This window comes from Coregonus clupeaformis, chromosome 37 (genome assembly GCF_020615455.1).
Source record: "Coregonus clupeaformis isolate EN_2021a chromosome 37, ASM2061545v1, whole genome shotgun sequence".
NCBI classification, from domain to species: Eukaryota; Metazoa; Chordata; class Actinopteri; order Salmoniformes; family Salmonidae; genus Coregonus; species Coregonus clupeaformis.
This window is the reverse complement of record NC_059228.1, coordinates 3,112,298-3,137,315: the sequence shown is the minus strand read 5'-3', so window position 1 is coordinate 3,137,315 and position 25,018 is coordinate 3,112,298. Positions and strand designations below refer to the sequence as shown.

The following is a 25,018-nucleotide window of genomic DNA, read 5'->3' as shown; positions in this document are numbered from 1 at the left end:
AGCGTCGGCTGGAGTGGTGTAAAGCTTGCAGCTATTGGACTCTAGAGCAGTGGAAATGCATTCTGGAGTGATGAATCGCACTTCACCATCTGGCAGTCCGACGGGATCCGCCAAGAGAACGCTATCTGCCCCAATGCATAGTGGCAACTGTAAAGTTTGGTGGAGGAGGAATAATGGTTTGGGGCTGTTTTTCATGGTTCAGGCTAGGTCCCTTACTTCAATTGAAGGGAAATCTTAACGCTACAGCATACAATGACATTCTAGACGATTATGTGCTTCCAACTTTGTGGCAACAGTTCAGGGAAGGCCCTTTCCTGTTTCAGCATGACAATGCCCCATGCACAAAGCAAGGTCCATACAGAAATGGTCTGTCGATTGGTGTGGAAGAACTTGACTGGCCTGCACAGAGCCCTGACCTCAACCCCATTGTACACCTTTGGGATGAATTGGAACGCCGACTGTGAGCCAGGCCTAATCACCCAACATCAGTGCCCGACCTCACTAAAGCTCTTGGGGCTGAATGGAAGCAAGTCCCCACAGCAATGTTCCAAAATTTAGTGGAAAGCCTTCCCAGAAGGGTGGAGGCTTTTATCACAGCAAAGGGGACCAACGCCATATTAATGCCCATGATTTTGGAATGAGATGTGCGACGAGCAGGTGTCCACATACTTTTGGTCATGTAGTGTCTCTTACCCCTAATAAAGCAACCACTATCTATGTTATGAGCATGTTTCATTGTGTGTGTGTGCACGCGTTTACATGTGATAATGTGGTTGTGGCGCATTTGTACAAACATTCTTGATACAAGTGATTAGTGATGTTACTTATTCTCTTATTGAACGTTTTTGAAACCCTTTTCTGTGGTAACTATGGTAAAGCCAACTAGAAGAGGTCCATTCACAGCTGAAACTGAGACAGAGGCTAGTGAATGAATACCGTTACACAGGAAATAAAGAAGTGCACTCATGGAGTCTCGCGCAAAGGACGAGCTGTGTTTTTACCACCTCGCCATAGCAGGTGATTGGGGTGGAGGAGGGAGAGAGGCTGTCTAGTCAGGATGTGGCTCCTGGACATTCTGACTGAGTCCCAATTTGCACCCAATTCTCTCTGTAGTGCACTATGTAGGGAAATGGGTGCCATTTGGGACGCAGCGTCTCAAATTGAATTGTATTTGTCACATGCTTCGTAAACAACAGGTGTAGACTAACAGTGAAATGCTTACTTACGGGCCCTTCCCAACAATGCAGAGAGAAAATAGAATAATAATTTGAAGAATAAATACAATGAGGAATAGTCTCACTCTCTTACACACACACACACACACACACACACACACACACACACACACACACACACACCTGTGAGGACCCTTTGTCCCAGAGGGCTGGAAAAACCTCCCTCTGCCTAGCTACCTGCCAACAGCGCACAGCAAATTACCTAATTCTCCAGCTTGTAAAAATGAGCGAATTAATTAATAATAAAAGCTGTCAGGTTCGCCAGTCTGGTGACAGATTTTTTCCTGGTGCCATAATAACACCAGGACTGTTTATAGTGAAGATGTGTCTGCGTGTGTGTGAGTGCATGTATATTTGCGTTCTTAGGACCAGAGAGGTGTGGACCACAACACTGACATCTGTCTGTTGCGTTGCCAGATTTTAGGATAAAAAAAATGTGTGGATAGGGTTGCCAGGTTGGGTTATTGATGGTGGTATTTGCAGGTGAATGCAAGGTTGTGGATTGTGCCAGTTAACCTGTTTTACCTCCATACCAATGGGAAATAAAGGTTTGTAGGACTATAAACCCTCGATTCATTTAGACACTGTGCTAACAGTAGTATTTTTGATACACAGAAATTGGACATTCGTTTTTTAATGTTTATTTTAGTTTTTTTTGTGTTTCATGACAGGGAAAGTATCAGTTTTTAGTTTGTGCTGTATAGATGGGTAGATTGAGTCAATTGTTATAGGTGGTGTAGTTGGCCGGGGGAAGGGGCTTGGAATTTTGGAGTAAATGTTTTGGTTGAACTCCAGCCTGCTTGGGGGTATGGTCTTAAAGCCTGCTCTGACAGACAAACACCACACCTGTCCCTCTGACACAAATTGCAAACACCCCTATTCTACTGGACCTAACCCACCCACCTCGAATTGATAAATTCTACCCACCCTTCATGTTTGACCTTCTGTACACATGCTGCTACTGGGTTACTGTTCTTTACTCTTACAGTCAGTCCCAATTCGCTGCGTACAATATGGTGGGCTGTGCAAGTTCCTATACTACACTACTTATAGGCCCTTCAGATCTGCAAACATGGAAGGTTTAGTACTAAAGGAAAGGGGAAGGAGCAAAACGTGACCCTCTCAATCAATTTGACCCAACAGTATATCGTGTCTCTATGGCTAATTATCTAGCCCTATTTCCCTCTCCTCTCCCATTCTCCATCCATTCCCTACTCATTTATCTACCCATCCCCCCCCTTCTCAGAAGCTCTCCTCCCCTATTCCTCCTCCTTTCCCCTCCAGGTGAAGTTATTGAGTGATGGAAAGTGAAGTGCATCGTAAAAGTGGTGATGGCTCGTTAGGGTTGTTGGTGACATGCCATGCCCGGTGCTGCGTAGGAGAAGTTGGGTTATATGGTGTTTTGGAGGTATTTATTAATCCATTAAGGTATTACCTAAGGACACGCACTGGTAGATTATAGACCTGTGCTGCTTTCTGAGCCAGCAGGTAGGAGGTGTCTGTGTTCGGGTGATGCATGTTCCCTGTTGCCTCAACTCAGGTGCAGATTTGCTATCCTTGGGGGGCCCTTTTCCTCAGGAGTGGAGACTACACCCCTGGGTGGTTGCCCAGATATGGGAAAGGTTCGGCAGGGCGATGTAGATTTACTAGGGCTGACCCGACAAAACAAAACAAAAAATCTTGGTCGACCGAGAGTCGTCTGTTCTTTAGACCAATCGATTTAAGTGTATTTTTCCATATATTGACACATCTTAAGTTTTTTAATCAAATCAACTATATGCACTGAGCTTGTCTGATGCTTTAAGCGCACTGTTTGAAATAATCAAGACACACAAATTACTAGAGGGAGTTCGACCTGCAATTGATTTGATTGTGCTGGGCCGGGTTCAAAGTTGATGCGCTGTGTTAAAAAAAAAAGACAGCAAGTGACTGTGTGACTAGCACCTGTTGTCTCTCTCTCCTCCCTGCTGCAGCGAGCACCACAGAACATCAAGTGTTTATTGCGCTGTCCGTGCTGCTGAAGCTGTAACATCATTACAGCCATTTCTGACTGAAAAGTTCTGTTACCGAAATCCCTCATTTGTTTAGGAAAAACATTCCCTATTCGCTCAACCCTTGCTCTCTTTCGTGACACATGTATGCATCGCATGCACATGACCAATAGGGCCTGACCTACAGCATATCATAATCGAATCAATAAATTGGTTATAACAAACTCCAAACACAGTAACACGTGACGGCAAAATGGATGCAGAGGACGTGACAAACTTTTGACGGGAATGTTTACTGGTTGCTCAGGAGGTAAAGGGGAAGTCAATACATTTGACTAGTTGTGGGAAATACTGGAGTTAAAGAAGGTAAGGAGCAAGTGCTGTGTGCATATTATGTGTGTCAAACAAGTGCTGTTAGATTACACTAATTTTTTGGATAGTTTGAAAGAATGTAAACTACACTAAATAAATGATAAGCGTACCAGAGAGTCTAAAGTTTTTTTTGTTTTTGTAAAGCCAAAGACAAACAGTCACATGCATTCGTGACTGCAATCGCCGAAATGGAACGGTTTATTTGCTTACGCTAATTATTCAAGGGTTGCTTTATTTTATTTTAAAACTAAAATGCTTGATTGCATTTAAAATCATGAATGACTTGTATGCTCTTTGATGACATGAAATAATGAATAATTTATTGATACAGTAGCCTATACAGTATAAGTATTGAAATATAGGCCTAAGTACAGTGCATTTCGTAAGTATTCAGACCGCTTGTTTTTTTCCACATTTTGTTACGTTACAGCCTTATTCTAAAATTGATTAAATTGTTTCCCCCCTCTCATCAATATGCACACAATACCCCATAATGACAAAGCAAAAACAGGTTTCTAGAAATGGTTACAAATGTATAAAAATAACCCAGGAAATATCACATTTACATAAGTATTCAGACCCTTTACCCAGTACTTTGTTGAAGCACCTTCGGCAGCGATTTCGGCCTCGAGTCTTCTTGGGTATGAAGCTACAAGCTTGGCACACTTGTATTTGGGGAGTTTATCCCATTCTTCTCTGCAGAACCGCTCATGCTCTGTCAGGTAGGATGGGGAGTGTCGCTGCACAGCTATTTTCAGGTCTCTCCTGAGATGTTCGATCAAGTTCAAGTCCGGGCATTGGCTTGGCCACTCAAGGACATTCAGAGACTTGTCCTGAAGCCACTCCTGAGTTGGCCTGGCTGTGTGCTTAGTGTCGTTGTCCTGTTGGAAGGTGAACCTGTGCCCCAGTCTAAGGTCCTGAGCGCTCTGGAGCAGGTTTTCATCAAGGATCTCTCTGTACTTTGCTCCGTTCATCTTTCCCTCGATCCTGACTAGTCTCCCAGTCCCTGCCTCTGAAAAACATCCCCACAGCATGATGCTGCCACCACCATGCTTCACCGTAGAGATGGTACCAGGTTTCCTCCAGATGTGACGGTTGGCATTCAGGCCAAAGAGTTCAAGCTTGGTTTCATCAGACCAGAGAATCTTGTTTCTCATGGTCTGAGAGTCCATTAGGTGCCTTTTGGCAAAATCCAAGCGGGCTGTCGTGTCTTTTACTGAGAAGTCGCTTCCGTCTGGCCACTCTACTATAAAGGCCTGATTGGTGGAGTGCTGCAGAGATGGTTGTCCTTTTGGAAGTTTCTCCCATCTCCATGTGGGTTCGTTCATTCTATGTGGGTTTGTTTCCCACGGGGGGGCCAGTATGAAAAATGTATGCACTCACTAACTGTAAGTCGCTCTGGATAAGAGCGTCTGCTAAATGACTAAAATGTAAATGTAATAGAGGAGCTCTGTCAGAGTGACCATCAGGTTCTTGGTCACCTCCCTGACCAAGGCCCTTCTCCCCCGATTGCTCAGTTTGGCCGGGCGGCCAGCTCTAGGAAGAGTCTTGGTGGTTCCAAACGTCTTCCGTTTAAGAATGATGGAGGCCACTCTATGGACAATTCCTTCGACCTCACTGCTTGGTTTTTGCTCTGCCATGCACTGTCAACTGTGGGAACTTATATAGACAGGTGTGTGCCTTTCCAAATCATGTCCAATCAATTGAATTTAACACAGGTGGACTCCAATCAAGTTGTAGAAACATCTCAAGGGTGATCAATGGAAACAGAATGAAGCTGAGCTCAATTTCGAGTCTCATAGCAAAGGGTCTGAATACTTATGTAAATAAGGTATTTCAGTATTTTGTTTTGGAACATTTCCAAAAATTTCTAAAAACCTGTTTTTCGCTTTGTCATTATGGGGTATTGTGGCGATTTTGATTAGGAAAAATATATATTTAATACATTTTATAATAAGGCTGTTACGTAACAAAATACGATTGACTGACCTTCATGTCTTAAAGTAATGATTGACTGTCGTTTCTCTTTGCTTATTTGAGCTGTTTTTGCCATAATATGGACTTGGTCTTTTACTAAATAGGGCTATCTTCTGTATACCACCCCTACCTTGTCACAACACGACTGATTGGCTCAAACGCGATAAGAAGGAAATAAATTCCACAAATTAACTTAACAAGGCACACCTGTTAATTGAAATGCATTCCAGATGACTACCTCATGTAGCTGGTTGAGAGAATGCCAAGAGTATGAAAATCTGTCAAGGCAAAGAGTGACTGCTTTTAAAATCTAAAATATATTTTGATTTGTTTAACACCTTTTTGGTTACTACATGAGTCCATATGTGTTTTTTCGTAGTTTTGATGCCTTCAGTATTATTCTACAATGTAGAAAATTTTCAAAACAAAGAAAAAACCCTTGAATGAGTGTGTCCAAACTTTTGACTTGTACTGTATATATGGATGATTAATAAAACCATGCGCATTTTAACAGTTAGGCTATTGATTATAGACTTATGGGCTATTTTCTCCTCTCCTAACTCCGATGGTTCCTCTGCCACATTGTTCTCAACACCAATATGCTGGTTAACTTTGCTATTATGCACATAGCAACATGGTCTAGGAAAAGCCTCCAATTCAACAACACACTGTTTCAGAGCTGCGGACAGCGACCGCTATCAAACGTGGCAGAAAGCGCGTTATATAACTTGTATTAGTGTTGCACCATTGTCCATAACCATTTACCATATCAGTATCACATGTTTTAGAATGATGGACTGTGCGATCCCCATGGCCTCCACAATGGATTAGTCCACTCGGACCCATGTGGGCATTTAGAATTCAGACTGTAACACAAATTGTGGAATAAGTCAAGGGGTATGAATGCTTTCTGAAGGCACTGTATTTCTTGGATCGGTCCATGCACAGAGTAGGGGATGGCAGGCACTGTTCCCCTAATTGTCCGCTGTGCAGGTTCACTTGACAATTGTTTAGCATTCTTTAGGGAGTTTGGTGTTTCTGATAGTAAATTCCTCTCCCGGGTGCTTGTACCTTGGCTGGATCTGAGTTGCAGGACGCGGAGATGGATTGTGTTGCTGGTCGGGTTGAATGTCTTCCGGCTCCTGTGCACTCTGTTGCCGGTTACGGTGATCCGGTTCCTTCGTGGACTTTCGAGACCAAGCTAGCTAAAAAGTGCTGCATAGCATGCTAGCCACGTTAGCTAACTTGCCAAGGCAAGCTAGCTACTGCTAGTTATTCCAGCTTCCTAATGGTGGAATTTCTTGGGTAGCTCTCTTGTTTAGTATACGTAGCTACCATTAAGTCACTTGGTTATTCTAAACGAACGTGCTGCAGTCAGAGGCTAGCTAGCTTAGACTAGAAGCCTCATGTCTAACATCGGCTAGCATGCATTACTTCTGGCGAATGAAGCTTACTAGCTTTCCCCCGGCCTTATGGCCATCACATTCCTGTATCCTGTTCATGGAGCTTGAGGGCACCTCCGATGAGGAAGCAGCCTCCGGGCACTTGGCTCGGGTAACCCCTGGAGCGAAGGGCCTTAGCACGGGTCTGAGCGACCTGTGAGCCCCTCCCAAAAAACATTACTTTGACGTCAGGTGGCTCATAGGTGGCTCATTAATCTGATTCATTGCTGATTCCTGCCTGTAGCTCACTAGTCCCTATGAATCGCTTAGTGATACAGGTTATGGGTTCTATAGGTGATTGGTTTCATTCCTGTAAATTAGATTACATTATGAATAGTCCCTGTCTCTTACCACAGAAGGTGTCCGTTTTTTCAGAGCTGTCTGTCCCTATTTCAGCTGTGTTACAAGATGCTGTGGCACTGGTACCTATGACTGGTTGGTATGACAACCTTCATGATAGCGTTTTTCCCCTGGGTCTATTTTTAATGTATGCGGTCCAGCGCTGGGTGCGAGGCTTGTTGTGACAGAATAACCTTCAAGGGGCACTGCCAATTGAGGTGCGTTACTGATTGCCGGAGCCGCCAAACCCAAAGTGGACCGGGCTTCAGGCAAACCTTGGTGCATAAACACAGTTGTGTCAACCCAAAGTTCCACAGGGTTCACAGTTTGGATCCCGCAACGCGGTTGGCATCAGTTGCTGGGACCGGTACTATCTGTCCAGTGATATTGCCGACCAAGGCCGTGTCTGAGGAGCTGTTTGGCGTTGCAGCTAGCCTAGCTGCTAGCTAGCTGCCTATCAAGCTAGCTGGGTTTCCTTGAGAGATTGAACACAGCCCATGACGCTGTTAGCCATTGTGACTGGGACAACGCGTTGTCCCGAGCTTTTGGCTGTCTGGATCCCTGCTGTTTGTTGTTTTCAATCTTCCCTGTGACCTGCCCTGTCTGGAACTGCGAGGAGTAATAGCATACCCTATGTTTCTACCATTACAAAGACCAAAGCCAGCGGGAGTGCTGTTGAGGACAGTGGTTTATCTCTCTATCATAGGTGGATCTTTTTAAACAAACAAAAATAGTTCTACAAGCAGTTTTTACAACAAGAAAATAGTTTCAAGTGTTTTGTCCAAATACTGGTGGAGTCAACTAATAAAAGAATGGACAACCTGACCAGAGAGGTCCAGGACCTGAAGAACAGTTTGTAGTTCTCCCAGGGTCAGCTCGATGAGTTTAAACAGGAGAACGGCAAGATGACAGCAATCTGTACGTCTATTGAGAGAGGGCATCAGTTCTGTATGTGAATCCATGATAACAATGACGGAGAAATCAGATTATCTCGAGAAACAGTCAAGGTGGAACAACATGGTTGTGGACGGAATTGCAGAATCTTCACGAGACCTGGATGGAGTCTGAGGACAAAGTGAGGGAAATGATTGAGGTGGAGCACGCCCACAGGACTGGAAAACCCACCACCGGCCCAGGTGACAGGCCCAGGCCGATAGTGGTCAAGTTCCTGAGGTTCAAGGACAAGGTAGTTGTTCTGGAAAGAGCCAGAAACTACAGAGGAATGTATATCTTTCTCAACAAGGACTATCCTGAAGCTGTGTGCCAGAAGTGGAAAGAACTTATCCCAGCCATGAAAACGGCCAGAGCGCGTGGGGACATTGCTTACATCCGCTATGACAGGCTCATTGTCCACCCTCCCTCCCAAAAGCCTGGAAGGGATGAGAGCCAAGCCTATTGGTTCGTAGCTTCAACCCCGCAGCACACACACACACACCAACTGATTTAATGGACTGCTGAAGGTATATTTATTTCGCTTGCTTTGTTTGCTCTTTTCCATATGTTTATCTCTGATAAGCTACCCAAAAAAGGGCTGAAAATAGCCCACATTAACATATGTAGCCTTAGAAATAAGGTTCATGAAATCAATAACTTGCTAACATCAGATAACATTCATATATTAGCCATTTCTGAGACTCCCTTAGATAATTCATTTGATGATACAGCAGTAGCAATACAATGATATAACATGTATAGAAGAGACGGGAATGCTTATGGGGGAGGTGTTGCTGTATACACTACCAGTCAAATGTTTGGACACACCTACTCATTCAAGGGTTTTTCTTTATTTTTACTGTTTTCTACATTGTAGAATAATAGTGAAGACATCAAAACTATAAAGTAACACATATGGAATCATATAGTAACCAAAAAAGTGTTAAATAAATCAAAATATATTTTATATTTGAGATTCTTCCAATAGCCACCCTTTGCCTTGATGACAGCTTTGCACACTCTTGACAATGACCCAACACACCTCCAGGCTGTGTAATGGCTATTTGACCAAGAAGGAGAGTGATTGAGTGCTGCATCAGATGACCTGGCCTCCACAATCCCCCGACCTCAACCCAATTGAGATGGTTTGGGATGAGTTGGACGGCAGAGTGAAGGAAAAGCAGCCAACAAGTGCTCAGCATATGTGGGAACTCCGTCAAGACTGTTGGAAAATAATTCCAGGTGAAGCTGGTTGAGAGAATGCCAAGAGTGTGCAAAGCTGTCATAAAGGCAAAGGGTGGCTATTTGAAGAATATAAATATAAAATATATTTTGATTTGTTTAACAATGATTGTTACTACATGATTCCATATCTGTTATTTCATAATGTTGATGTCTTCACTATTATTCTACAATGTAGAATAATTTGGGATCTATCCCATCCCACAACTGATGGATAGATGAAAGGGTTGCTAACGACATTTGAGCACAAGGATCTCACTCTTGAGAAAGCTGCATTCCTTGCAGATGAGTTTGTGTTGGCACATAAAACGACCTTCACAAGCAAAGCACCCAGTAGTTATCCCTATGCAAAAAGCAATCCCGAGAAGTCATCTCCTACTGCAAGGTTTCAGTCTTTTTCTACAAAGATAAGGATCGGCAGAAAACTGTTTTTTTTGTATCCGCCAGTTTGTCATTACTGCCGTGAGAAAGGACACATTGTCTCTGTGTCCTAAGTTGAAACAGAAAAAGGAGAGTGGGCCCAGCCCAGCCCATCAAGTCTCTGGTTGAGACTGGTGTATATTCTAAACAAGATTTTTGATCATATGTGTATGAAACCTTTGTTTCAGACGGGTTTGCGTCTCTGCAGAGTGCTCTTAAGCAGCCGGTAGAGATACTGCGAAACACTGGGGCAGCCCAATTCTTCATTTTGGAGTTTGTTTTTTCTTTGTCTGACACTTCAGCAATTGTTTACAGTGTGTTAGTACAAGACGTGGAAATGGGTTGCATGGAAGTTCCTTTGTATAATGTGGAACTCGAGTCTGATCTTGTTTCTGCTTCTGTTGGAGTGAGTCCTAGCCTACCGATGAAGGGGGTCTCATTTAATTTTTGAAAACGATTTGGCTGGAGGGAAGGTCGTGCCAGGGACCTGATGGGTTATCAGAAAAGTACCCTAGAGTGTTTCCAACGTGTCGTTACACGTGTTGTGTGTTAGAAAGTCGCCGGGAGCAAGTCTAGTCTTGAGGAGGATGTCAGCGATCCCACCATGGTCGAGCTGTCTGAGACGTTTGTGTAATCCTGATTTCGGTAAACCTCCTGAGTTGACCGCTCCTTTGAAAACCCCAAAAGTGAGTGAGTTTGTAGGACCACTGAAGGAAGAGAGGTTCCCTACAGTTGACACTTTGATATCTAGGAAGCAGCTGATTGCTAAACAGAGTAAAGATTTTTCCCTCTCCCCTGTTTTTGATGAGATACGTCCAGAGGAGGAGTTTGATGAATTTCGTGTTGGTTACTTTGACAGCGATGGTGTTCTGATGAGGAAATGCCCAGAAGTTGCAAGAGAACTACAAGACGATTTGTATTTATTAAGGATCCCCATTAGCTGCTGCCAGGGCAGCAGCTATTCTTCTTGGGGTCCAGCTACATTAAGGCAGTTATATACAATTAAAAATATTACATTACATTTCATAACACTCTTCACAATACATTGTGTACCCTCAGGCCACCACTCTACTACCACATATCTACAATACAAAATCCATGTGTATGTGTGTGTAGAGTGCATGTGTTAGCAAGTGTATGTGTCTGTGCATGTGTCTCTCTTCACAGTCCCCGCTGTTCCATAAGGTGTATTTTTATCTGTTTTTTTAAATATAATTCTACTGCTTGCATCAGTTACCTGATGTGGAGTAGAGTTCCATGAAGCTATGGCTCTGTACTGTAGTACTCTGCGCCTCCCATAGTTTGTTCTGGACTTGGATTGTGAAGGGACCTCTGGTGGCATGTCTTGTGGGGTATGCACGGGTGTCCGAGCTGTGTGGTAGTAATTTAAACAGACAGCTCGGTGCATTCCGCATGTCAATACTTCTTACAAAAACAAGTAGTCATGAAGTCAATATCTCCTCTACTATGAGAGATTGACATGCAATTATTCATGTTAGCTCTCCGTGTACATTTAAGGGCCAGCCGTGCTGCCCTGTTCTGAGCCAATTGTAATTTTCATAAGTCCTTCTTTGTGACACTTGACCACGTGACTGGAAAGTAGTCCAGGTGCGACAACTAGGGCCTGTAGGACCTGCCTTGTTGATAGTGTTGTTAAGAAGGCCGAGCAGCGCTTTATTATGGACAGACTTCTCCCCATCTTAGCTACTGTTGCATCAACATGTTTTGACCATGACAGTTTACAATCCAGGGTTACTCCAAGCAGTTTGCTCAATTTCCACATTATTCATTACAAGATTTAGTTGAGGTTTAGGGTTTAGGGGATGATTTGTCCCAAATACAATGCTTTTAGTTTTTGAAATATTTAAGACTAACTTATTTCTTGCCACTCATTCCGATTGGCCCAGTCTATCTCAAATTGCCATTCCAGTTACACTTCGACAAGAGATATGGAGGTTGGCTCATGATGGCAGTATGGCAGGCCATCTTGGGGTCAACAAGACATATGACCGTATCTTGCATAACTTCTTCTGGCCTGGTCTGAAACGGGATGTTGTGGCTTATTGTAAATCCTGTTGCATTTGCGGGTAAACTGAATCAAGCTCTACCGGTTGCACCTTTGCAGCCAATTCCTGCTCTTGATGAACCTTTCAGCAGGGTTTTGGTGGATTGTGTTGGTCCTTTGCCCAAAGCTAAGGATGGTAACCAGTTTCTCTTAACCATTATGTGTGCTGCCACTTGTTTCCCTGAGGCTGTTTCGCTGAGGAAATCATGTCTCCTAGTAAGTGTTAAGGCACTGGTGAAATAATTTTCAACGTTTGGACTCCCGCAGGTAGTGCAATCAAAGGTTTGAATGTCAAGTGCTACAGCAGTTGGGTGTTACCCATTGCCCTTCTAGTGCCTACCACCCAGGGTCTCAAGGTGCTGTGGAGAGATTTCATCAGACTTTGAAGTCTATGTTGAGAGCATACTGCTTTGAGTTTGAGAAAGACTGGGATGAAGGGATCCCTCCTGCACTGTGGGAGGTTGTTCAAGAATTTCTTGTGTTAGTCCGAATGAGCTCGTGTTTGGACTTCATGTCAGAGATACTTTGAGCTTGCTGAGAGAGAGGTTGTTGCAGGGTGACACGTTAAATACAAATCGTTACAGATTGTACTGCGACTGAGTTTTCCAGTGAGAATCTGCAGAAGGCGCAAACGAAAATGAAAGTTTGGTACGATCGAAAGGCCCAAAACCACACTTTAAACGTGGGTGACCAAGTCCTGGTTTTGTTGCTTGTTCTGGGGTCACCGTTTTAAGCTCGCTTTTCAGGCCCTTACCCCATAGTGGAAACATTTTGTAAAATGGATTACATCATCGCCACACAGGAGCGGAGGAAAACGTTGTTTTCTGTTGGTTTTAAGAACTTGTTCAACAAAATATATTTGTTGTCTTAAGGGGGAAGGTGTTACAGGCTTTGGTTGTATATTTCGAGGTTGGACGTTAGCACGTTGGGCGCACCGATTGGTTTCACCTCGTTAGCCAGTATGTTTTACACCGGTGCTGGCTTGTCATCTTGTTAGTCAGAAGGTGTTTCACCTATGCTGGCACAGGTGATATTTAAGAGCGTCTGGCCCAGTGCTCCAGTTGCCTTGAGCAATGTGGAGGGTTAACACCTTTTAGTTGGCTCTCCCTATTTTGATTTCTAATAATCAATCCTTTGTCTGATCTTCCCTGTTGTTGTTTTGGGTGCTCATGTTGGGTGTCTTTTAGGGCCCAGTTGTTGTTGCTAGTCAACTTTCAAAACCCCTCCTACAACCCCATCTGTTTCATTTTAGTTGTTGTTAGACTCCCTGTTAGTTCCCCCTTCTGTTTGGGTAGAATTTTTGGTTTCTTGTTGGGGAACATAACAAGGGGCAAGGGTTACCTAGCAGTGTACGCGCCCAATCCACTAAGGGTCAGGCAGGGTCTTTGGCGTTGTTTAAATGGTTGACTGTAGGAGATATTTGTGCTGCAGCTAGTTGGGCATCGCCACACACGAGTTGGGCGTCGCCACACATTCGGCTTGGGGCGTGATTATATTTCCCCATAGTATGTTGTACTGAAGCTTATCACCTGGGAAGGCGGGGCTTCCAGCTAGGCGTGGATTTCATTGGACTTGTCAGGTGTGATTGTAGATCCTTCAACCGAAGTCGTGAGAGTGCGACTCCACATAGTATGTTGTACCTCGTTTCCCTCCTTCAGGGAACAGTAGTTATAGTCATACATTTACGATTTGCAACTGAACAAATCGTGTTCAAATAGTATTTACTCTTACTGATGGCAGACCAAGTGGTTCACAGTGGAACAGGCAAAACAGAGTAAAAAAGGACATACAGAAAGTATTCACACCCCTTGACCTTTTCCACATTTTGAGTTACTGCCTGAATTTAAAGTGTCACTGGCCTACACACAATACCACATATCAAAGTGGAATTATGTTTTTAGATTTTTTTTTATACAAATTTGCTTAACAAGTCACATAAGTTACATGGATTCCCTCTGTGTGCAATAATAGTGTTTTAACATGAGTTTGAATGACTACCTTATCTCTGTACCCCACACATACAATTATCTGTAAGGTCCCTCGCTCAAGCAGTGAATTTGAAACACAGATTAAACCACAAAAACCAGGGAGGTTTTCCAATGCCTCACAAAGAAGGGCACCTATTGGTAAAAAAAAATATCCCCTTTGAGCATGGTGAAGTTATTAATTACACTTTGGATGGTGTATCTATACATCCAGTCGCTATAAAGATACAGTCGTCCTTCCTAACTCAGTTGCATGAGAGGAAGAAAACCGTTCAGTGATTTCACCATGAGGCCAATGGTGACTTTAACACTGTTAGTTTAATGGCTGTTATAGAAGAAAACGGAGCATGACTCAACATTGTAATTACCCCACAATAGTAAACTAAATGACAGAGTGAAAAGAAGGAAGCCTGTCTAGAATAAAAATGTTACAAAACATGCATCCTGTTTGCAATAAGGCACTAAAGTAAAACTGCAAAAAATGAAATGGACTTCATGTCCTGAATACAAAGTGTTATGTTTGGGGCAAATCCAACACATCACTGAGTACTGCTCTTCATATTTTCAAGCATGGTGGTGGCTGCATCATGTAATGGGTATGCTTGTCATCGGCAAAGACTAGGGTGTTAAAATTAAACGGAATTGAGCTAAGCACAGGCAGAATCCTAGAGGGAAACCTGATTCAGTCTGCTTTCAAACTGACACTGGGAAAGAAATTCACCTTTCAGCAGGACATTAACTGAAAACACAAGGCCAAATATACGCTGGGGTTCCTTACCAAGACGACATTGAATGTTCCTGAGTGGCCTAGTTAGTTTTGACATAAATCGGCTTGAAAATGTATGGAATAATGTGCAAATATTATACAATCCAGTTGTGCAAAGCTCTTAGACTTACCCAGAAAGACTCACAGCTGTAATCGCTGCCAAAGGTGGTTATAACATGCATTGACTCAGGGGTGTGAATACTTATGTAAGTTAGATGTTTCTGTCTTTCATTTTTAATAAATTTGCTAACATTTCTAAAAACATTGTTTTGTCTTTTGTCATTATGGGGAATTGTGTGTGGGCTGTAACACAACACAATGTCAAGGGGTATGAATACTTTCTGAAGGCACTGTACATGAATCAAAAGAAAGGGAAAGACTTGCTCCAAATTGCTTACGTTGCTCCGTTTTACACATTTTCTGAAATGTTTTTCAAAGAGGGATTAGTTGCATCTGAGATGCAATCAATTCCGTAAGGTTAATTAAATGCTGCGTCACGTTGCATAACTTTCTATTAGCAGAACTCCATTGAAGTTCTAGGTCCATACAGAGCCCCTATAACTTCCTCTAAGGTCAGAGATCACCTCACTTTGTTTGTTTTCACCCAGGCGTAAATTTTCACCAGCCTTCAATAACCAGAAAAATTCAAGTTTTCCCCAGTTTTTGCCCCCCTCCTTAAAGTAGAATGAAGTGGTCTTTAATTTAAAATCACCAAATGATAGGAGGATGAGGATCCATGAAAAATAGTATTGTGGTGAGGGAGGAAAGGGAAGTCTGGGATTCTTTACACGAAAGCGCATGCCATGTCGTGCCATGCAACAGTGCTGACAAATGAGGAGGCCAACACACTGTGATTGATTGAGCTCGCTAATGAGGAGAAGAGCGCTTAGTGGCCATTAGACTTAATCGAGACCGGTGACTTTGGTTTGTTTGTGTGAGGGAGAACGTGTGTCTGTGAGATAAATATTGTGTGTGTCTGAGACTGCTTCTTGCCTTCCTAATGGTACACAGATGAGTGTTTGTTATAGGAGAGGGAGAGCTGTGGAGGAATTGATGGTCTCAATGTGTGAGGAGGACGAGGAAGTGACAGAAGGTGTACTCATGACTGCTCCATTTAGTATCTGTATCACACGCCTGCACGCTGTAGACGTGTGTGTCTGTCTCTGTTCCTATGTCATTGGTTTGTGTCTGCAAGCATTACATGCTAAAATATGGTGTGTGCGTGTCTTTTGAGATCTGTGTGTGGTGTTTGTTTGTGTGTTGTCTGTTGTGTGTATGCCTGCTGTCAGGGCTGCCAGACTCCATGAGCACAGGCTGGTGAGTGACTGAGTGGAGACATAAGTGGAAGAACGCTCAGCCCTCTGGTTAAGATTACCCAGCAGCCCCCTGCTTATGAGTGCCTGGCATGGTAGCAGGAGAGAGAGAGGGAGGGATGGAGGGTCGTAGTGCCAGCTCTTCCAAACCAGACCTCATAGCCACAGTTCCTACTACATCTCTCTCTCGCGCTCTCTCTCGCTCGCTCTCTCATGCTTTCCCCCACATTTAAATGTCAAATTATGTAATTCGATATCCTACATGTTCCAGTCTAAGATGTTTTTATAGTCATGAACCATGTTTGAGTTAGCTCTGCCACAAAGCAAATAAATTAAGTCCTCTATTAATGGGTGATGTTGTCATGTTCATAAACTCATTAATTTGTTTTTTTGGACAGTTTAGGAAAGTGTTTCATTTGCCACCCCTTCTGCAATAATGCACTTTCTCAAACTCTTCTGTGTAGTAATGTTTAAACTCTAAAACCCTTTTACTGGAATGGCAAGATTGGGGTCAATTCAGTGCTGGGGTTGAATGGCACGTGGAGTGACCACACTGGACCTGTGTCTATACAGTGTGTTGCCATGTGCGGTTTTGGCAAGTGTGTGTGTGTGTTCCCATAAACGTGTGTATGGCAGTATGTATAAGCAAATTTGTAATGTAGTAGTACACCACAGCAGGAGAGATTAGGAGCAGCTTGATAACATGTGCCATTTTGCTGCTGCTCTTTAACTTTCTAATTCTTAACAGACTCCCCTCCTCTGTCCTGATGCAGGGTTGGGGTTTTTTAGCGCCACAGGGAGCACTGTTTGTGATACTTTTATACATCACAACCAGACCACAAAGTGTGTGTAACAGTAATAACACAAAGATGGGCTATGTGTTCATTGATTGGTTCTTATGCTACAATAGAGGAGTGTACGAAATTGCTTTACCACTCATCTTTATTGATTTTGTGTAACCACCTCTGATGGAGTGTGACTTGTCTCAAGTTTGTGCAGAGTTACTCACCCTCTCTCTCTCTGCATATACACTAAGTGTACAAAACATTGAGTTGCACCCCCTTTTGCCCTCAGAACAGCCTCAATTCGTCGGGGCATGGACTCTACAAGGTTTCGAGCCCTTGTTGACTCCAATGCTTCCCGCAGTTGTGTCAAGTTGGCTGGATGTCTTTTGGGTAGTGGACCATTCTTGATACACACAGGAAACTATTGAGCGTGAAAAACCCAGCAGCGTTGTAGTTCTTGAAACTCAAACTGGTGCGCCTGGCACCTACTACCATACCTCAAAAGGCACTTCAATCTTTTCTTGCCCATTCACAGTATGAATGGCAAACATACAGTGCATTCGGGAAAGTATTCAGACCCCTTGACTTTTCCACATTTTATGTTACAGCCTTATTCTAAAATTGATAAAATTAATTTCCTCATCAATCTACACACTACCCCATAATGACAAAGCGAAAAACAGGTTTTTAGAAATGTTTTGCAAATGTATAAAAATTAAATATTTTTTACTTATTTACATAAGTATTCAGACACTTTGCTTTGAGACTCAAAATTGAGCTCAGGTGCATCCTGTTTCCATTGATCATCCTATGTTAGCTAGCTGGCTTAGGCTATTCAACACTGTAACTATTCCAAGACAAGGCAAGCTTACGGTTTTATAAATTTATTGCCACCGGGGCCTGCCGGTGTGCCTGCTAAACTGCTTGCTGTACACTGTACTGCGTGATTGTACACATGGATTGGATTGTGGGCTTACTAACGTGTTAGTTCTAGTAGCTATGTTGACTATGACTTTAGCTAAGATGTTGACAATGATGTAGGCCGTGTGTAGTGGTTATGGTAGGAAGGTTTGGCTTGGAGAGGTTTTTTCACTTGGTCAAAGACAGCTGTTGTGTTGTGCACTGAAGTCCACAAGCCAAGAGAAAAGGTGAGAGGAGGAGACTGCGTAGATGCGAGATGGAGTTATATAACGAGCAAAGTGATGCTGTTTAAATGTTGCTGCTATGAAAGTGAACTGTGTGTGCGGGTGATCAGAGGTGGCGGCAGGTAGCTTAGTGGGTAAGAGCGTTGTGCCAGTAACCGAAAGGTCGCTGGTTCTAATCCCCGAGCCGATTAGGTGAAAAATCTGTCGGTGCCCTTGAGCAAGGCACTTAACCCTAATTGCTCCTGTAAGTCGCTCTGGATAAGAGCGTCTGCTAAATGACTAATTATTATTTAATTATTATTATTATTATTATTATTATTATTATTATTAATTATTATAGGTGTATTCATTCCGTCAATTATGTTGCAAAATGTTTCTTAAACGGAAGCAAACAGAACGAAACGGGGATGGACCTTCCTGAATTTGTCCAATAGAAATTCTTGTTTTGGACTAATGATTACACTTTAGATCAGCTAGATGCAGGCAAGTGTGCAAGGCTGTATTGAATGTGTCACCTTGATTACTCCAATTTGTCTCTTGACCTACATTATAAACGTTCACTTGTAGGCTAGGTTGTAGCAACCTCATGATGGGTATAAGGCATATTTGAGTATCATGTAGTATCCTAAACCTATTGATGTTACATTGAGCTGGGTGAATGGAATTTGAATGACAGCCATCCAAAATGCTGTAATATAGAAATATGACCAATGGTTAAAAATATATATATATATCGTCCTCCCTAATCTTAAACGGCACCGACCGCCACTGGTATGATCCTCATGACAAATGTTTCCTCTTGTGAAAACATTCTGAATATACTCTCCATTTGATATATTACATCTTAACAAGCACAAGAGACAGTTACTGGGGGAATGTATGGTTTTCATTTAAAACTCATGGCCTTTATAAGTGACCCTCATAACTAACTGTTTCCTTTTCTCCCTTTCTCTTGGCGCTGGCTGCTACAGTTCAGGAGATTTCTCTGTGACTCGCCACTTGAGGTACGTACCCCTGCCCTTCTGTTGACTCTACATACTTCTACATGTCCAAAGTGTATCAATTACTCGAATGCCTGATTCACACTAATGAGCCAAACTGAGCTGTACTGGACTGGCCTGGTAACGCATCCACTATAGTTGCTGGAACCGTGCTAGAATGGGCAATGTGAAAAGAAAATATCTGAGTTAGCAATGTACGGTTTGGGCCTTCAGAAAGTATTCACACCCTTTGACTTTTTCCACATTTTGTTGTGTTACAGCCTGAATTTAAAATGGGTTAAATTGAGATTGTGTGTCACTGGCCTACACACAATACCCCATAATGTTTTTTAAAATCACAAATTAATAGAAAATGAAAAGCTGTATGTATTCAACCCCAAGCCTAAATAGGTTTAGGAGTACAAATGTGCTTAAGAAGTCACATAATAAGTTGCATGGACTCACTCAGTGTGTAATAATAGTATTTAACATGATTTTTGAATGACTACCTCATCTCTGTACCCACACATACAGTACAATTATCTGTAAGTTCCCTCCATTGAGCAGTGAATTTCAACCACAGATTCAACCACAAAGACCAGGGATGTTTTCCAATGCCTCGCAAAGATGGGCACCTATTGGTACATGGTAAAAATAAAATACAGACATTGAATATCCCCTTTGAGCATGGTGAAGTTATTAATTACACTTTGGATGGTGTATCAATACACAAAGTCACTACAAAGATACAGGCGTCCTTTCTAACTCAGTTGCCGGAGAGGAAGAAAACCGCGCAGGGATTTCACCATGAGGCCAATGGTGACTTTAAAACAGTCAAAAGTTTAATGGCTGTGATAGGAGAAAAATAAAGGATGGATCAGCATTGTAGTTACTCCAAAATACTAACCTAAATGACAGGGTGAAAAGAAGGAAGCCTGTACAGTAAAACTGAAAAACATTTGGCAAAGAAATTAACTTTATGTCCTTATTATAAAGCGTTATGTTTGGGGCAAATCCAACACATCACTGAGTATCACACTTCATATTTTCAAGCATGGTGGTTGCTGCATCATGTTATGGGTATGCTTGTCATGATAAAAATAAACCAAATAAAGCTAAGCACAGTCAAAATTCCAGAAAACCTGGTTGTGTGCTTTCCAACAGGTCAATAACCTAAATCCCAAGGCCAAATTATACACTGGAGTTGCTTACCAAGACGACATTGAATGTTCCTGAGTGGCCTAGTTCCAGTTTTGTCTGAAATCAGCTTGAAAATATATGTCAAGACTTGAAAATGGCTGTCTATAAATGATCAACAGCCAACTTGACAGGGCTCGAAGAATTTGAAAAAGAATGTGCAAATATTGTACAATCCAGGTGTGCAAAGCTCTTAGATTTACCCAGAAAGACTCACAGCTGTAATCTCTGCCAAAGGGGATTCTAACATGTATTGACTCAAAGGGTTAAATACTTGTAACAAGATATATTATTTTTCATGTTTATTATTATTTTATTTTTTACCAATGTTAGAATTTCTCCACTTTAACAGAGTATTTGGTGTAGATCGTTGACAAAAAATGACCATTAAATCAATTTTAATCCCACCTTTAACACAACAAAATGTGGAAAGGGGTGTGAATACTTTCTGAAGGCAATGTTGTGCGAGTCAGGCACATTATTATTATTATTATTATTATTATTATTATTATTCCAAGGTCTCCATGGCGAAAGTGATTATCTCAGGTAAAATGAAGGTTAAATACTGCACACAACTTGGAGAACATAAAACCCTTTCTCCGTCTTTGCTGGAATGGGTAGCTAGAATAATGTTAATCTCTATGTACAGTAGTAGCTAACCTTGAATACAATTGAATGCGTGAACTCTCCTGTTTTATTATATACTGAACAAAAATATAAATGCAACATGCAACAATTTCAAGCCAATCAGAATGAGTTTTTCTCCACAAAAGGGCTTGATAGACAGAAATACTCCTCAACCCTGACCTAGTTATTATTAGAAACATCATACATGAATACAGATTCAAACAGGGTTAAATGTAGTAACACACATGTGGTCCGTCACGCACACACTCCTACACACTCTTAGTCCCTTGTACTTTCTCTACAATAGCCTTCCAGCTGGACTGGGGGATGGACTCAGGCAGCGGGTATTGTTTCTTTTTGGAGGGGTTTTATTTAGCTGCTCATGGAGGGATGAGGGGAGAGTTGATGAGCGTAATGTGGTGTGACTGTGCTGAACACCAGGCCATGATCCACTCCTGTGTTCCGGATGGACCAAGGGACAGCCAGGCTGCTACTCTACCGTATGTGTGTGCGTGTGTTGAGGCTGATACTGGTACAGATGTAATGTGTTGAGCATTCTTGAGAGAAACAGCTGGTTCTAGTGCCCACTGCCCAAGTCAGGAGAAGGATAGTCTCACATCAGGCCTCGAGGGCATCTGAGGCTCCACCCTCCCCCCTGCTCAGAGGGCTTCTATTGATGATGTTGGTCCTCCGTCCCCAATCTCCCATCGGTCCTCAAGGAGGCACAGAAGTGCCTGACATCCACGGCCACTCACCTTCCTCCAGCCATCATCATTGGTAGCTCCATGGTGAGGCACACCTCAGTTCCTGGAGCAAAAGCCCTGTGCTACCCAGGGGCTAAGGTGAAGGGTATCACAGGATTTATTCAGTCTGTCCTACTTTAGCAGCCAAGGGCTGCTGCTGTCGTAGTGCATGTGGGATCAAATTATATAAAATGGGTAAGTCAGGGCTAATGAAACAGGATTTTATTGAACTGATCAACACCCTGAAAGGCTCTGAAAAGCAGCCGATTATCTCTGTCCCCTGCCGTCGCAGCTGTGAAAGGTTCAGCAGGCTCTTAGCACTTCATATCTGGCTTAAAGACTACTGCCACTCTGTTGGCATAACTTGTATTGACAATTTCGATACTTTTTGGAAACAAACGATTCTCTACAGAGATGATGGACTCCACCCAAACGAGCTAGGAGCCTGGACCCTCCCTTCACATTTCAAGGCCGCGTTAAGATATTGACTCAGAGACCGACCAAGATTTGCTCAGATAATACCTCCCATCCTTTCTAAGCGTTATCGACGCACTGTTGTCTATTCTTCCAGGGGTGTTGTCAGTTGTAATCTTGTACCCATTTGTTTGAACTCCACTCTTAGATCTGCTATTGTTAGCTCAAAAGAGAAGCCCACTGTTGTCTGCTCACCCAGTGCTTTTAGTTCGAATATGAATTCCATAAACTTGAATACCCCCTCGGTTTTCAAGTAACTTGGGGGGCTTGGGCTGGTGCAAAATAATAAACCAAATCCCATGTAAGTCCGTTTATAACATTCCATCATTGGTTACTCAGAGTTCCTCATATTGATATTGGCTGCAGCCTCAGGCCCAATGGTGCAAACCTTGGAAAAGTAATTCCAATTTCTACTCTTTCCTATATTACTAACAGGGATAGACCTAATGGTGCAGCAATATGCGATCTTATAGCCATACCAACTATATCAATATCAACCATCAGACAGGGCCTGCAACCGCCTATTAAACGTAGCTTGTTTGAGTTAAAGACGCCATGTGACTTTAAAAATCGTAAAGGACCTGGTTTGCTGCATCTGAACATTAGGAGCTTACTTCCTAAACTGGATTACATCAAGATCTGAGCTATGCAGACGAATCCGGACATTCTGCTATTGACTGAAACTTGGATCTCTTGGGACATTTTGGACTCTGATATTAATATTGAGGTTTATAATGTGTTCAGAACTTAGACCGGGTAGAGGTGGTGGAGTGGCCAATATTTTTTATTTTATTTTACAAAAATTGTATTTTTTCCTTTTTTCAACTAACAAAAACAAACAAATAAATAATACATTGTACAACATAAAAACATTGAGCATGATGACATCCAGACATATCCTCCAACATAGCACACATACACAGTCAAATAGTATCTCATAAGCTACAATACAGAACTAAATGGGTTCACAAGTCATCACCTCCCAGTCTTAAAAACAACATGACAAATAAAATGAGCCCATATTCTAGAATTGTCATTTCTACCAGTGATCCTAGCAAACATTTGTTCATAAGATGCTACCTCCAACATTGATTCTATCCACTGTTTCAGAGTAGGAGTGGGATGACCCTTCCAAATTCTAAGGATTACTCTAGCTGTTGTAACGATACCAACAGTGATCAGTGCAAATTCCTCATTTGTTACATTAGGTAATTGTGTTCTATCGCCCAGGAGACATAATCTCGGTGAAACTGGAATTGTTAACCACTGGAATTGTTAACCCCAACCATTCCTCCAGATATTTAAAAACATCCTTCCAGAAAGGTAACTGTAATGTACATTCTCATATTGCGTGTAAAAATGTCTCTCTTTTTGGCATTTCAAACACTTAGAATTGTTGGTCAGCCCCATCTTATGAAGCCTTGATGGGGTCCAATAAAACCTATGTAATATCTTATATTGACTAAGTTTCCCCCTGGCTTCCCTTATGTTCCTCCCTGAGTTGGACAAAATCTTCAACCAGGTATCATCCTCAATTTCACACTTAAGGTCAGTTTGCCATATTGTTTTTACGGTCTCTACTCTGCGGACTAAATATTGAGTAAAAAATGGCTGCTTTATGTTTGGGTAATTCCAAATACTCCACTATTGGGTTCTCTCCTAGATTTTGTTGATAGCCGGTTAACAAACATTCCCTCAATTGTAAATATTTCCAGAAATGACCCTTGTCTCCCACATCGTATTTTTGTACCAAATCTGAATATGACATTAAAACATCTTCATTGTACAGATCACCTATAGTAGGAATTCCTTTCATTAGCCATTGTTTCCAGTACACAGACTTCTTTCCTGTCCGTAGCCTAGGATTGTGCCACAATGACGAGTATCCTTGTTTTAGATGTGGAATTCTACATATCTTGTGTACTGTTCTCCACAATTCTTTTGAGTGTAACAAAATTGGGTTTGGAGTTTCAACAGACCTCATTTTTTACATTTTAGTCATTTAGCAGACGCTCTTATCCAGAGTGAGTACATACATTATTTTATTTTTCATACTGGCCCCCCGTGGGAAACGAACCCACAACCCTGGCGTTGCAAACGCCATGCTCTACCAACTGAGCTACATCCCTGCCGGCCATTCCCTCCCCTACCCTGAAGCTTTTAGCGTCATACCCAAGAATACTCGAGGCTGTGATCAACAAAGTACTGAGTAAAGGGTCTGAATACTTATGTAAATGTGTTATTTCAGTTAATTTTTTATTCGAGCATTTGCAAACATTTCTAATAACCTGTTTTTGCTTTGTCATTATGGGGTATAGTGTGTAGATTGATGAGGGGGGAAAAAACGATTTAATCAATTTTAGAATAAAGCTGTAACCTAAGGAAAAAGTCAAGGGGTCTGAATACGCGCTGTATATACATTACCAGTCAAAAGTTTAGACACACCTACTCATTCAAGGATCTTTCTTTATTTTTACTATTTTTTACATTGTAGAATAATAGTGAAGACATCAAACTATGAAATAACACATATGGAATCATGTAGTAACCAAAAAAGTGTTATTTTTTGGTTTAATATATACAAAATATATTATTTGAGATTCTTCAAATATCCACCCTTTGCCTTGATGACAGCTTTGCACACTCTTGGCATTCTCTCAACCAGCTTCATGAGGTAGTCACCTGGAATGTATTTCAATTGTTAAAAGTTAATTTGTGGAATTTCTTTCCTTCTTAATGTGTTTGAGCCAATCAGTTGTGTTGTGACAAGGTAGGGGTTTATACAGAAGATGGCCCTATTTGGTAAAAGACCAAGTCCATATTATGGCAAGAACAGCTCAAATAAGCAAAGAGAAACAACAGTCCATCGTTACTTTAAGACATAAAGTTCTGTCAATACGGAAAATGTCAAGAACTTTGAAAGTTTATTCAAGTGCAGTCGCAAAAACCATCAAGCACAATGATGAAACTGGCTCTCATGAGGACCG

The 25,018-nt window shown here is 42.2% G+C and overlaps 1 protein-coding gene across 1 annotated transcript in view; it reads left to right on the top strand.

Moving 5' to 3' along the window:
- LOC121553342 (arginyl-tRNA--protein transferase 1-like) overlaps window positions 1–25,018 on the top strand; it is a 166,814-nt gene that overhangs the window by 65,720 nt on the left and 76,076 nt on the right. The window contains exon 8 of the mRNA XM_041866380.2: window positions 18,982–19,014. Within this exon, the coding sequence (XP_041722314.1) occupies window positions 18,982–19,014 (33 nt within the window). The remainder of the gene's footprint in view (window positions 1–18,981; window positions 19,015–25,018) is intronic.